Source organism: Dromaius novaehollandiae, chromosome 27, assembly GCF_036370855.1.
Source record: "Dromaius novaehollandiae isolate bDroNov1 chromosome 27, bDroNov1.hap1, whole genome shotgun sequence".
NCBI lineage: Eukaryota > Metazoa > Chordata > Aves > Casuariiformes > Dromaiidae > Dromaius > Dromaius novaehollandiae.
In genome coordinates, this window is record NC_088124.1 from 5,808,125 (window position 1) to 5,822,538 (window position 14,414).

Here is a 14,414-nt window from a genome sequence, read left to right on the forward strand (position 1 = left end):
TTCCACCTGTTGTGCCTTAAAGGAATAGCATCCGAGCGGGCGGGCAGGTGCGGGCACCACGCCACCTGAGCGCAGGCGGCCCGGCACACCCGCCGCGGCCTGTTGGCGGCCCTGCGGGTGTTGCTCACACCCCGACGTGCAACAGTCGGTTCAGGTCCGCGGGAGCCCGGGGGGCGAGGGCTGCCCGTCCCCTGCGCGGCCCGAGCTCGCAAGCTTTATGAAATGCCAAAATCGCAAATAGGAGCTTTGCTGCCGTCTCCAGCCCCGCCGTCGGCAGGCGCCGGGCAGCGCCGTAACCGATTCCCTGGAAAACGCGGGGGTATCGGAGCTGGGCGGCAGGGCGACATTAGTGAAGACAAAAGTATTTGTGCTGCGTGGGATGAATCATTAACTCACTTGGCCTCGCGCTAATGATGCCAAAGCGGTGATTTGGCTTAACTGAGGGGCTGCGCGAGCTTTTTTCCTCCGTTTGCAGTGAAAATGGGTGGGTGCGCGGAGGGTCCCGGTGCCGGCGCCCCGGCTGCCGAGCGGGCCCGGAGCTGCGGCGGAGGTTTCTGCGGCTCTGCCAGGTCGGGGAGCACCCGGTCCCGGTGCCGAGGGTGTCGAGCCGCTCGCGACGGGGAAGGGGGTCACAGCAAACACCGGTGCCGCTGCCTCTCTCATACCCACCGTTTTCCCCCAGACCTTGCTTTTATGCGATTTCAGCGCACTCCCTTCTCCCCTCTGCCTGTCCTGCTTTTGCCGTTTGCATTGCAAGGTGTGTTTTTAAAAGCACGGGTTTCTGGGGGTGCTCGGGGCGGGGGGGATGTGACGTGGTGGCGGGGGGGGGACGTCCTGGCAGAAAATCGCCCCTCCAGCGCCGACAGCCGCTTCTGCACCTCGGGGGTGGAAGGTGGTGGAAGGTCGGTCCAGGAGGATTAATAGTCTCCCTAGGTAAGCCATCATCTTCGCCTGTGAAGTTCCTGGTAAAAGTGATCCATTGTCTCTAAACAAGGTGGAATTACGCAAATATATTTACTTGCTTTAACAGACAAGGAAGTGCCCTCCTGCCAAGTCCCCGCTTCCAAAGCACTTTGGCATCTCTGGAGCACAAACAACCCTGAGCTTGCTGTTTTTTCGGGCCAAGGCACAGTGTACAGCATGGCATGCGATCTGAGCGTGCGAGCCGAAGCTGCCGTTCGGGTCTGCGCTGCCGCTGGGCCGAAATGCTCTGAGTTTGGAGGTCGGGTTAGTTCTGCAGAAGAGGGGCCGAAAACCAGCCCTTGGGAACTCGAGCATCTTCTGACCTACCGAAGTCAGAGGTGGTTTGCACGTTGCAAAACAAAACCCAGCGGATGAGGATTTCCAAACCTGGAAAATCCTCAGGTTTTTCTGCCTAGCACCGAGCAAACCCGCACGCCGCGCAGAGCTGCCGCAGGGGTGCTGCCCTCTGCCCCTGCCCCTTCCCCGCTGTAACGCTCCAGCTCGGATGCTCCACCTCTGGACGAGACAGCCAGGGTGGCATAAGGAAACAGCGTCTTTACAGATGGGTTATTTTATTTTCTCGTTTGCAAACGATTTAGAAAGGGCCATTTGGGCAGCCTGCGGTGATTCAGCGTCGGGAAGGGCTGGCTATCAGCCCGTCGCGCCGGGCTCTTGGCTTCCGAGCAGGGCAGCAAGCAAACGTGGCGCCGGGCGCTTTGCGGTTCCCGGCCGTGTCTCCGCTTGCTAAAAGGAGCCGCTGAGCTTATGCATGCGGTGGCCGGGGAGGAGAGGAGCTCTGCCTCGGTCCCTCTTCATCGGTCTTGCTGAAAAGCGTTTTTTCCCCCATGGGGTCCCTGCAAAAAACAGAAGAAAAGCTTTTATCTGGTATTGCCGCTCTAGAACATTTTTAGAAGTGACTTGTTGAACTGGTAGAAGGGTGTTGTTTCTATGCCCAACGTGGTGTTTTAAATGGGTCTGATATTTCAGCAGGTGCTGAGGATGGAAATCTAGAGACACTTAGATTGGAGGGGACCGCTGGGTCGAACCACTGACAGCTCTCGGTTTGCACTCTTGTTTTTAGAAGTTTCTCACTAAGTATTGATTACTTATTTTGGAGATTTTAGGTGGGCTGTACTTTTTTACTTTCCATTCTTTGTATTTAGGACCTCGAGAATCCTTCATAGAGAATTCTTTTTGTAATGTAGAGTGTCAAACAGCAGTAAAACAAGAGGAGTTTAATTAAGCTATATCACTCTGCACAATATATTCTAGATCTCAGTCGTTATGACCTCAGCTTTAAAGCCACTTTTGAAAGCATCGGAGTATTTGATGTCTACATACTGTTCTCTAAATCTCTTTGAAAAAAATCTGCTTTCTGCTTCTGCTCAAGCCAGTGGATGTTTCAGACATGGAAAACATAAGCATACGCTTGTTGGTGTATATGGAGACTGTAGTTTGTTCCAGAGGGTGCAAATTGTCACAGTCACTTATCTACCTGTATCTATCTGACCTTAAAATATTATCACCTACTTATACCTCTGCTATTCAGATCTAAGTGCATTGCAATGAGACCATGAAATGCCATCATCAGATTCTTTTCAAATTACTGTTCCATTTATTTTATCCTTTTTTTTTTCTGGGTGGAAGAGAGTACTTTTCACTGATGTGAAATTCCACAAATTGGACAGATTTAAAAATATTTACTCCAATATTTTCTACAAGAGCTTCTTTCTGAAGAGTATTAGTAGTCCAAGGCATGCCCTTTGCTTTTTTTACCTTGTTGGAAGACACAGACACTTACAGACAAGTCGGTCTGCCTGAATCTCCAAGGATAGCATAGGTTATCCTGTACATGCAGGACAAAAAAGAAAGTTATGATTGCAACACAGTGAACAAGAATCGCTTCTATGTAATCCTGCAGGAGGTCATAAGCAAGCAAATATTACTGAAACAAGCAAGCAGGAAGAGAGATAACATGTTTACTATGCGTAAGCAAAACTTATAATCAACCCTATAATAAATTTATAAACCTTGCATAGGACTTAATCAAAGTCTTCTGAAACTTATGGCCCAATATCCCATGGTAGGGAATAAGACAATCACATTTCTGGACTGCAAACCTAGTTTCTATCCTGTGGAGATATTTTACACAGTAAGCCACAAACCCCCTGCTTAAAATGTTGTTTTCACTCCCTTCTGCCAAGGGCGGTTGGTGTTTGCAGCACCAGTTCCTGCATGCACCTACCTGCTTTCGCCAGCGTCTGTCTTGCTTTTCTTGAGCTTTTCTGGACTCATGGTTTTCTCCATCGTTTGCTCTTTTACAGGGTCTAAATCAGCCTGAAATGGTGCTGCTTCCACGCTGCCCGGAGCACTTATTTCTCTTCCTTAAAAACAAAAAGTGTGTATGCAATGGAAGGAAAACCTCCTCAAACACCCGGTCGGGCCCCCACGCACCCCGCAACGGGCATCAGGCTAGGCCTGCTGCTTCCAGGTTTGATTCTGTGAATAAACAAGACGTTTTCACTCGCCGTTGTCTTCACCGAACCTTTTTATTTAAGGTTAACTTAGGTTTAAGGTTAATAAGCTTAGTTTAGGTGAATTTAACCCAAATTTACCTCTAGTGACACACTATGTTTTGGAATGAGATTTATACATGGGGTTATTGAAAATCGGTTATTCGGCAAGAATTATTTGGGCAGGTCCTTGCCGGGTTGGGATGAACGGCGGCGGCGGTGAGTTGGCGGTGGCCGGGTTGGCCTTGGCGCCTGCCGCTCGGCACAGCTCCGCGCCCTTTACACTGCTTGGTTTCCGAGCATTCACGGGGCAATAAAACTGTTTGTTCTGCAGAGAAAAACTTGGCTTTGCTTTCAGTAAGACTCCAAAATTTCAGTTTATTTCATTTGCTTTTGGCTCAAGTGTGTCAAAAGAAAGTCTGGGGGACGTCGCTCGCTGCCTTCGTGTTGGCGCTTGCGGGCTGCGCGGGACTGACCACAAAATGATGCCTGCTTCTCGAGACCAGCTTTTCATGAGCCAGGCTCTTGCTCATGGAGAAGGCAAGCAAGGGAGTCGCAAAACAGAAAGAGCCACAGCCCCATACGTGTTGTCTGGCCAGCTTACCTGCCTTCTTACGAAGCTTTATTTTGGTGAGGACAAGAACAGCGGCAGTGATGAGCAGCAGCCCAACGAGAGCTGGCGGCACGACGGAGAACAGATGCGATTCACTTGATGCGCTGGAAGGATGAACCGTCAGAATTAAATTGGATTTTGATTCGTGTATTGGCACCTGAAATACCTTAATACAGGCTGTGTTTTTTACATCAAAGAGTATCAAAGAGTTATAAACCCTGACCAAATCAAAGGAGAACAGTCAACAAAGTCAAGTAGAGATGCAATCGCTTGATCTGGAGTTTGGCTTATGAGGAAGTAATTTCTATAGCTACTTATGACTCTGCTCCACTTTGTGGGGTTTATGCTGTCAGCTGAATTTTCCCCTCCGAAATGAAAACAAGCTGTTTTCGCCATGCGAGTCCACACACCGGGTTCAGATGCTTTCTTTGCGAGTTGTTGTAGACTACCACGGTGTTGGAGGGTGCCTACGCGCCGTCTCCTTGCAGAGCCGGCAGAAGCTCCACGCACAGCCCGAGCTTTGCCAGGAGCTGCAGGAAATCCGTAGCGGAAGAGCCTGATTGCCACTGGGTGACACGCTCCCCCCTCCTCTTTTTGGCCGGATGGGGGGCACCTAGGTGGGACGGAGGGGGATGGAAACGCTGCGCTTCCCCGGGCTGCCGGGGGCGGGGGTGAGCTCAGCAGGGCGCAGAGGGGCACCCACGACCTCCGCGGGTTTGCGAACGTGGTGGTTTCAGCGCATTCGGGTATGGCTGATACCGCGGTACCTGACGGGTCTGCACGGCTACGCACATGGCCGCGCCTGGGCTGGAGGTGGCCGTGGCTGGGGTGAAAGGTGCAAAGCTGCTCGCAGCCACCCTGTGCAACAGGAAGCACAGACGTTAAAATCGCCAGCGGAAAAAAAACTTGTGCTGGGGTTAGTGGCACGTCTTTTTGTAGAGCAGTGCCGTGGAACAATCATTGGCCAAAATAGCTCAGAGCCTTTTGATTAACCTTTTCCAAGGACAGTTCCTGATGTATCACAGAGCACCCAGACGCTACCCTGGCTGCTGGCGGCACATAATGGCTTGGAAAACGTGTGCAGCAAAGGATGCGGCAGCTACTGATTCACCAGGGTTATTGCTCATGCCGAAAGCTTCCTGATGGCCCAACTCCATCCTAACCAAAGGAAAACAGACACAATCACATCTATTGACTCTGGCATCTGATCTACAGCAGCAACACCAGAAGACTTAGCTAGGGTTCAAAGATCCACGCCACAGGTGGACATGAGATGACCTTGCCTTCTGCGTTTCTAAGTACAAACAGCTCCTGTTAGTGTTCTCAGTTTGCAGCCTGCGCGCAGCAATGCAGAGCCCAGGGAAACTGGGCAGACTTGCTGCCAACCACCTCGTTAGGCAGAGCCGCTAATAGAAACCCGGCGGTGAACTTGCCTCCCACGATAGATTTCCTTTCTGGAGGTCTCGAAGGTGGCGGAGCGGCGCAGGGACGCCAGGGCGCTTGTGCTGGCGCCGGCTCCACCCCGGGTGTACGTCTGGCCGGTGACGCTCCTCTGCGTGGAGGTGCTGGACGCGGCCGGCGCTGAGGATGGAGTGGGGTCCGCAAGAGTTGATGTCCCTGGGCCTCGTGAAGACCAGGTTTCTGATAAAGAAAATTTTTTCAAAGCTTGAACATCCATATTTTTGCAGAGAAAACACATTAGATTTACCAACAAACCATAGTCTTCGTGATAACATTTGCCAGCCTTTTGCATTTCGCCTTGCGTCTCTTGATAAAAAAATATGCAGCATGATGTGACCAAATTCAAACATTTCTATTTTTTTCTGAGTTTTTTAGAAAGCAGTCTGGGAGTATTAATGAAACCCATTAATACTTGAAAAACATCCATACTTTAACATCTCTATTTCTGTCCTTGGAGACTGGTCAGGTCCGTCACGGGTCGGTTACACAGACACTGCTGCACAGAAATGCACCCGTGCAAAGCTGCGGGACGGTTTTCAGCTGGTCTTTAGAGCAAGGCACGTGTCTCCGCACCGCGCTTAGGACCAGGATGCGATTCGCTGGGGCTTCGCACCATGAGTAATCAGTGGTACCATTCCAACAAACTGGATTTCTGCTGAAAGTCCAGCTTACATCCTTGCTTTGAAAACCTTTGCCATCCCCTCCGTCACTTGGCGATGGGTGTTCATAAGGCAGCGGGTGCTTCCCATAGCGTTGTTGCGTTCATGCATAGTGCAAAGTGGAGTTGATTCACCCCATGCCTATGAAGTGGGAGCTCTCCGGGGGGCTAACGACGACGCGTCCCTCGTAGCTCTTCCCCCCGTAGCCGTCGCTGTCGGCCACGAGCGCGCAGCCGCCTCTGCCCAGCTTGCACCAGGAGCCGGCACCGCACCGCACTGCAGACCCTCCCCGCGCCCATCCTACCTTCCGAAACCGCCAGGCGCTGGCGCACGAAGAGGCCGGCGTTGCTGGGGCCGATGCCGCAGCGGTAGGCGCCCGCGTCGCTCCTCTGCAGCCGCGTCAGCCGCACCGTGAAGGTGCCGTTCCGCGGGGCGTCCCGCAGGGACACCCGCCCCTCGAAGCCTCTCGAGACGTAGCCGCTGGTGGAGACGACGGTGAGGCAAACGCCGCTCCCCGCTATTTTACACCAGTACTTTCTGTCGTGTCTGTTGGCCGGTGTGATGGAGTAGAAGCACTGGCTGGTGACCGATCCTCCAACCTCACCGGTCAAAAACCTGGATCCGTGTAAGACGCTTGAAACGGGACCTTCGTGGGGAAAGAAAGAAAGAAGCAGAAGTAGCTCGTTAGGCAAAAAAGCACCAGCTCCTCTCCTGGCCTGGCAGAACATGGCTCCCACGGGCCGGGAGAGGCACAGGACACGTCACCCGGGTGCCACGCTCTCCGCCCAAGGTTGCTAGCACATGGGACTGCAGAGCTGCTCCCTGGGCGACTCACCTGGCAGCAGAGCTGCTAAGAGAAAGAAAACCGCCATGTCGCCTGGTGCCAACGTGCGCTTGGCAGACGTCGAAATCTCGCTTTGGACACCGGAGCGCCCGGGGTCTCTGTCACCGAGCAGAAGAGAAGGGTTGTGGGTGGGACGCGCCGGGGAAACCACCCGAGCTGCTCGTGCTGGAGACTCGTGTGGGAAGAGCACTCGTCCCCCGGGCTCCCACCCCGGGACATCGCCCGCTCCAAAAAACCCAAGAAGTGTTAGTAGTGCTTTGCCACTTCCAGCGCCTGCGTTCAATCCCCTGTTGCCGCAGAAGAGCGTGGGATTCCCAAAACACGGACCCAGGCCAGCCCTGAGCAGACTGAGCTGCAGGCAGGAAGGGATTAATTTTCCTTTTTTCGACAGCGAACGCTGCAGGGCTCAGGAGGGCCCATGGTGCTGCCCAGGCAGCTCCGCCTGAGCAGCAGTTACCTTCCTTCCTTCTCTATTTTTCGTCCCTGCTATTTAACTTCCTGCAGAAAATATTTGGACGGCATTTTCTTTTCTTTTTTGCCCATTTACAGATTTGAATGGAAAAGCTCTTTAGATGCCTCTGCTTAGCGCAGGAATTACTTCCTTGTTCAAGTTAAAAATTCACTTTTCATTATTTCGGTGTTTCATTCCTAAACAATCTCCGCTGAAATTCCCCGTCCACGATTCGCTTCACCGCCGTGGAGGGTAAATCCTCGGCAGGCGCCAACCGGGTGATTTAGTTCCTTCTCGTCCGTGCAGGGAAATCACTTCCAAGCACTCTGGACGCATGAGCAGGGACGTGGAAGCGCGGCCGGACCCCGGCGAGCCCCGTGCACCGTCCCGCGGCCGGCTGCTCTCGCCGTCCCCGCCGCAGCGCCGGGAAGGTGCTGGGCTCCTCCCAGCCCCGTGCAACTTCAACACGCCGCCTTCAACACAGTCCCGCTCTTTTCCTCATTTTGGGGCAGGACGTGGGCTGCGTCCCGGCACCCTCAAACCAGTGAAGCCACTGGAGCGGAGGCCCCGGGGTCCCCGCTTGCTGGCCCGGCTGCCGCTACCCCCACGTGCAGCTGAGCACGGCCACGAGGCTTTTCCCTAAGCAGACACGTTCTGCACTGACATTAACGTGCTCAATTCCTGCAGGCATCAGCCCCTCGACAGCAGGCGCGAAGCATCGGCAGCTTGCCTTGCCCCGGCCTCGTCCGCCGGCGGCTGCTGTGCTCGCGCGGCCACGCAGCTGCAGCCCGTCGAGACCGTTTGCCATCACTCTATAAGTCCACTTCTTCACCCCCTCCTTCTCTCTAGTGCAGCAACGGGCAGGGGGTTAGCAAAGGGCCTTGGAGGACATGAGCAAGGTGCTTCAGGACCACCGCGAGGTCCTTTCAAAATCTTAATAACAACAATCTCTTTTTTTTCTAGGAGAGTGGCCGGTGCAGCGAGCCTGGGTGGCTTCAGCTGCGTTATAGCTGTTTCCTGGGGCTGTTTGCAGGATCTCCTGGAGCTGAACTACAAGCAATTTACAGGTACGTGGCAGCTGTCCTGTGTGCAGAAAGCTCTGTGAGCATGTAGTTGACCCACATTGCAAATCACTTTTATGGATTAGATGGAAGCTAAAATAAAGTATGCTTGGTTAGAGCTTTCTTACCCCTCTCTCTGCTCTTGCAGCATTTTGGGGTTATTGAGCTGCTTTCTGAGCTCTCCGTGGCACCCAGGTGACAATTGCCATACGGAATGAGCGTAGAAGTAGGAGAGCAAACCCTTTCCACATCTACAGCAGAGAGCTGCCAGCTACGTGTTAAGCTCGGGCTCTGGGCAGGAGGGGTTTTGTTTGGATGTTTAAAAAGGCAAGTAGAAGCCTGAAAGAAAAGATCAGAAAGTGAAAGGAAAGAGCTGGAGCTTTTAATCCCAGAAATGCAGTTCTAAAAAGTTAAGAATTATTGCATGTATATTTTTTGTGTTTTCGTTTCAGTTTTGTATTGTGAAAAATTTTATACACAACTTTCCGCACCTGATTAAACTCTTATCATTCCACCATGCAAAGTGAGCTGGCTGCTATTACAGAGTAACAGGGAGCAAAGAGCCTCTGCGGGGGGTTTGCCCAAGAACTTGCCTTGTTTGGACTGTTCTGTGTGTGTTCTTTGCAAAAAAAGGCAGCAATTGGATTTATAGCTTTTGAAAATCATGCTAGCTTTTTGAAAAAGATGCATTTCTTTTTTTTTTCCACAGATGAGTTATACTACACTTAGTACAATAGCATCAAAACTTTAAATTTCAAATCTCTTATGTATTGCCAGTGAGACATGAAAATTCCTCAAATAATGTAGCTTGTACAATGCCGAGTTCAGAACGTAGCAGGACACAATCCATGACAGCTACCTGAGGCAATGTCCACTTACTGTTAGGTTAGCTCTATGGTTCATACAATAGTATTTTAGTATTTCAAGGGCAAATTGAGAATTACCTACCTTAGGGTTATGATGAAGCTGCTCTTACTGGAAACTCCCTCCTGCACTGCACTGCACTGCACTCCCGTTTCGATTTATTCTAATGAAGCAGTTTGCACCTGGCAGCTCAATCAGTCTTTGCTCAGCTCTTGATGCTTATTTTTTTGTATATATTTATGTCCAAAATTTTAAAACGGATGCACTAAAACCTTTAAGTGCAGATGTGCACCATTAAGCAAATCGGAGGTGCTCAAAATACTTGCAGAAATGATAGAAATGCCACCAACCTATTGAACATGGAACCCAAGACGCTCACTTTTAGCCCCCGATGGTGGGGATGACCTCAAGAACAAAAAAGTGAAGAGGCTAGTGTCAGAAATTGCTAGAGTTTGAGAGGAATTCCCCTGCTCTTCAGACACTTGTCAAGTCTTAACACAAAGCAACTTTTTTCTGATCGATGGAAGTAAAATGCTATTTGCTGTAAGCTGCTTCCAGTGAGAAGTTAACACAAAATGGGAACTTTGTGCAGCTTTCCTTTCTTATCCGCAGTACTTCTGCAGTTTGAATGAATCTGAACGCTTTAACTAGCTCACAGCTCTCCTCTGGTGCTATCTCCTTTACGAACACAGGATAAAAGGATGGTTTCTGCTCTGAAGTTTGTTATAAAGCAATTTCTGCACTGAGAACACAGCAAGAAACACTGCCGTACTGATGCAGGCACTGCTTAACTGGCAAACACATGTTTCTCCTTAGAGTTTGGTCTGAGGTCTTTCTCCTTCATTAACTCTCTTGTATTGCAGAATGTAATCTGGCTCCTCTTCCACAGCAACATCATCTTAAAATAGAGCTTTGCCTTTTTTTTTTTTTTTTTTTTTGAAGCATTTATAAGTCTATAAAATGAATGTTTAGACTGTAGCTTGAAGCGTTTTTCTTGCACTGCTAACCCCAGCTCGTAGCTTTCATTTGCTCGCAGACTGCGCAAAATCTCTGCTCAGCACTGGAGCAGGAAACTGCAGAGAGCAATCCATGAGGTGGAAATGTGGGACAAAGCCCTAAGAATGTATTTTATTCCCATAAAATACAAAGCAATTGATATGCCAGCAACAGTCCCTTGCAGGAAGCCCTGGTCTGCTGGGCAGTGGCGCCTGGAGAGACATCTCCAAATCTGAGTCACTTAGAATAATCTGAGATATCAAACAGCGCAGTGAAGTCCGCAGGGCTCAGACACTCATGCTCGCGGGAGAGCAGCCAGCGCGTCGGCCGGCCAAGCCCGCGAGAGGTTTGGAAACGGACAAACTGGTCCCGGGAAGATCAGCGTGTTTAGATCGGCGCATGTATTTCTGCTGCAAACCCAAGCTAGGCAGGTTCAGTTACAATCATGCAAATGGGAGAAAATTATATCAGATCGTTGCAACATAGCCCAATTGAAGCCAATTGCCAGTCAGCTAAACGGATCAAAGTTGAGAAATCAAAGCAGCGTATCGCTGAGATGCATGGACTCTACTTGAGAATATCCTCAAGGTCACTTGTCATTTATGGGGTGATTAATTTCTCTCTCAATTAAATCTCGGTGCATTTTACTGCTGCACAGTTAAAACTTGTCGGTTGAAGGGTTGAGTTGCCACAGCCTACGCAAGGCTAGGCTCGTCGGGAATAATTGTATTTATTGTTCTGGGATAATGGTCATGTCCATTTCCTTGCAGGAACTGAAGCTGTAACTAAGGACAACACTCACTCATTCTCCTTCTCACTAACCAAATTACCTTAATTGGGAAGTGTAGACATAGTGCTAACTATTTCAAACCTAAGTGTGCCTAGTAACAGCTGTGTTCCTGCGAGGCCTGTTTTGGTCCGCTTTTCCCTTCAGGTAAAAACGTGGCTTGGAGAAGCCCACCAGCAGGACCTGTGAGACTGTCCCGGGCTGGTCCCGACCCTCAGCATCCCCCGGGTTTGCGGGATGTCCCGAAGGAGGTGGGACGGGGTCTGTGGTGCAGAGCATTCGCGGCAGAGCCGATGGATGGGGCGGCTTTGTTCCGGCCCGGTTTGGTGCTGGTGGGGTCCAAAGGTCCTCGTCCTGTGCCCAGGGACACTTTGAAGACCAAGATCATATTTTCTGTGAGTCAATCTGTGAAGCACTTTGGAGTCTTGCTGGATGAAGGCATATCTCTATTAAACAGGTTTTCTTTCTTTATCATGATATGATTGGTTATATTGCAGTATTTTGTGTTCCTTTGTACTGAACCCATGCAACAACCAGCTCTCGATATTGATTAGGCTGCAGAGGAATTAATCTGTCTGAAGCCATTTATTACTTCACTGGCAAGAAAGCAATGGGATCGCCTTAATGTTGGGAAGGAGCTCTGGGGCTGCAGTGGTGAATCTGGGGCAAACTCACGCTGCAGCTTTCGGAAGTGTTTTGGATGCTCAAAGGTTGCTGGTATGAGTGTTTTATTGCCTCTGATAAGGCAGCACTCGGCTATTTCCATGGTAGTGTTAATCATTCATTTTAACTGTGGCAGTGGGTTAATTGCTGTGTATCCTTGCTTTATCTTCTCTCTCTTCCTAAATTACTGATAGGAGCTTTCCGCTGGGAAAGGCGACGACTCCCCCCTTCGGAGAGGTTTGCAGTCGGTGCTCGTGTTGCACTGCTTTCCCAGGCTCATGCTTGCTCCCGGGCTTGCTCCGGGCTCCCGGGCGTCCGGCTCAGCCTGTCCGTCTGTCCATCCGCCTCCGCGAGCCAGGCGCCTCGGCGTGTGCAAGCCAGCCAGGGCTCCCCGCAGGTTTGCGGGGCGAGGGATGGGGGGACTTGACATCGCATCACTGCTGATGTCGCCAGCAGGGTTTCACCCCGGTCGCGGAGCTGGGGGCTGCCGACGCCGGGGTCGGCGGTGCTGCCTCTGGCTGGGACGGGAGGAGCCCGCGGGGAAGGGGACGCCTGGGGCAGCAGCACGTACAACTCACCGTGCAACGCTACCCCGCAGCGATGCACCATCCCAACCCCTCGGGGCTTTTGCCGGCAGCTCCTGCCCGCTCTGCCAAGGGCAGGAGCAGCGATTCGGTAGCGACTTGAGCGATGCAGCCAGCCCCCGACGCCCCGGGGCCGCTCGCAGCAGAGCAGCTCCCTGCAGCGGGTGCCATGCGCTGCTGCGGACTGCAGAGGGTGGCACACCCCGGGCGAGCGGCAGGGAGGTGCCGCCTGGCCCGGCTCCCGCATGGGCAGAGCCACGTCCGGGCCTCTGGCCTGGGGATTCGCCCGGGGCCACGTGGCATGCAATGCCCGGGCCAGCCGCTGCAGCCCCCGGCGCTCACCCCGCTCGGTTTCGGGGTGGGACGAGGCTCTGGCCTGTGTTTGCTTTGCGCCACTCAAAGGAGCGGGTTGTGTTTGCCCAGGGCAGGGCAGCACGGGCTGATGCCGAGTGGCAGGTACATAAGTGGCCGCGCCGAGGAGCATCACCTCCGCTCCCTGGCTTCGGTGCGGGATGGCGGCGCTCGGAGCCCGTGATGCTCCAGCTCGGCACCAGCCCGGGGCCGCGGCAGCTGCGGAGGCCTTTAAACCTCGACGCTCTGTCCCGGGGGAAGTGGGCAGTGACGGGTCCCCCCGGCCTGGCAGGCACTTCCCAGCTGGTCACAGCCGTCTATTTTAAGAGGAAGCGGATGCTGGATTTCATGTTCCGCAAATGATAAAATTGCCCTTCTGTGGGAGGCAGCGGCGTTGCTGGAGGTGCCCTCGGTCCATACCCGCCTGGCAAATCGGGCGGGGGCAGTGGCCGGAGCTGCTGCAGCGGTGCCCGCGCTGCTCCTTGGGGATGGTCCCTGCCCGGTGCCCCGAGCCGAGCTCAGCTCCCGGAGCAGCAGTTTGGGTGGTTCCCCCCCCCCCTTAAATAAAAACGTGGACAAATTGAGCGGGAGCAGCAGCGCTGAAGCGGCAAGGGCCGTGCTCATGGCTTGCATCGCGGCCGAGGCAGCTGGCAGCGAGGACAGCCAAGGCAGGGCTGCAGCGCGTGCGAGCAGCGGGCTGGGGGTGACGCTCGCCACAGCCTCACAGCTTCTCCTTTCGCTAAAGAAGCGTAACTTTCAGGCGAGTAACAGAACTTGCTCTTCTGAGCTACCCTGGTTGAGGAAACTGCCTTCCTTCCTGTAGCGCGCACATGCTGACAAGTGCATTTTCCCTGTGATGAGCATAAAAAGCCAGCGCAGCAGTCCCCGCAGCCTGGCCGCACGTTGCACTGGGTCCCCAAGCCCGATGTGCTGTCGCCAGGGCTGCTGTCAGCATCTCGACACATCTCCTCTCCAGTCTTAGCTGCTGCTAATAAATCCCAGCAGCCTGTGCCGGTTCTGCAGAGCCCGTGAGAGTTAATGATTAAATCCCAGCCAGGGCAGCGTTCCCGGGAAACAAGGCAGGTAGGTTATCGCTTTGCATAAAACTCCTGCGCAAAGGACAACAGCGAGGTGTTCTGCCTTGCACTGAGCCTGAAAGGTAAAGGGCGCTGGAAAACACAGCGCGGCTGAAATACCGCCGGGGTAAAGGCACGTTTGGATGCTTTGTCCTGCCGAGGGAGCTGAACCGCGGCTGCTGCTGCACGGCCCCCCCGGGGGCTCTGGGGCAGGAGCGAGGTGCACAGGGCCAAGCTGGTTTTAAGAGATCCAGCAGATTTGCATCACCAGGTGGTAAAACAAGGCAAGCCAAAACCAGAGGAAAAAATGGACATTTGGACGCAGCAGGAGTTTGCAGTAAAACACTGACCGCAGCCAGTGGAGCCTGTTGTTGCTGTGTGGCTGCGTGCAGGTTGCTAGAGCTCCGGTACTGAGCCTCAAGTGTTTTTGTCGAATCCTGCCCCGGACGGCCCCGCGCGTGGGCAGGGCGTGCAGCGAGGCCCGGGGCGCTGCTGACGTCGGTCTTAGCAGAAGCCGTGCCCGAAAGC

General features: G+C 52.9%; 1 protein-coding gene across 2 annotated transcripts; it reads right to left on the minus strand.

Annotated features, from left to right (window-relative positions):
- Positions 1-1,518: 1,518 nt before the first annotated feature.
- LOC112990140 (high affinity immunoglobulin alpha and immunoglobulin mu Fc receptor-like) lies at positions 1,519-10,371 on the minus strand. Of its 2 annotated transcripts, none has more exons than XM_064497965.1 (8): positions 9,514-10,371; positions 7,045-7,151; positions 6,514-6,855; positions 5,523-5,730; positions 4,081-4,193; positions 3,209-3,347; positions 2,765-2,809; positions 1,519-1,817 (listed from the first exon to the last, which is right to left on the minus strand). In XM_064497965.1, the coding sequence occupies exons 2-8, from the start codon at positions 7,079-7,081 to the stop codon at positions 1,727-1,729; spliced, it is 975 nt and encodes a 324-aa protein (XP_064354035.1). In that variant the 5' UTR covers positions 7,082-7,151; positions 9,514-10,371; the 3' UTR covers positions 1,519-1,726. The 2 variants fall into 2 exon arrangements, with proteins under 2 accessions (XP_064354035.1, XP_064354036.1); XM_064497966.1 differs by having other exon boundaries at positions 1,725-1,817; positions 2,740-2,809; positions 9,514-10,370.
- Between the last annotated feature and the right edge of the window lie 4,043 nt (positions 10,372-14,414).

What these genes read in the sequence shown, in the direction of transcription:
- LOC112990140 (XM_064497965.1), bottom strand. Translation starts at nt 7,081, where the DNA reads ATGGCGGTTTTCTTTCTCTTAGCAGCTCTGCTGCCAG. An exon ending in AAGGAAATCTATCGTGGGAG is followed by an intron (nt 4,194 to 5,522) that starts GCAAGTTCACCG and finishes TCATCCTTCCAG; the next exon opens with CGCATCAAGTGAATCGCATC. An exon ending in AAAGCTTCGTAAGAAGGCAG is followed by an intron (nt 3,348 to 4,080) that starts GTAAGCTGGCCA and finishes TTTGTTTTTAAG; the next exon opens with GAAGAGAAATAAGTGCTCCG.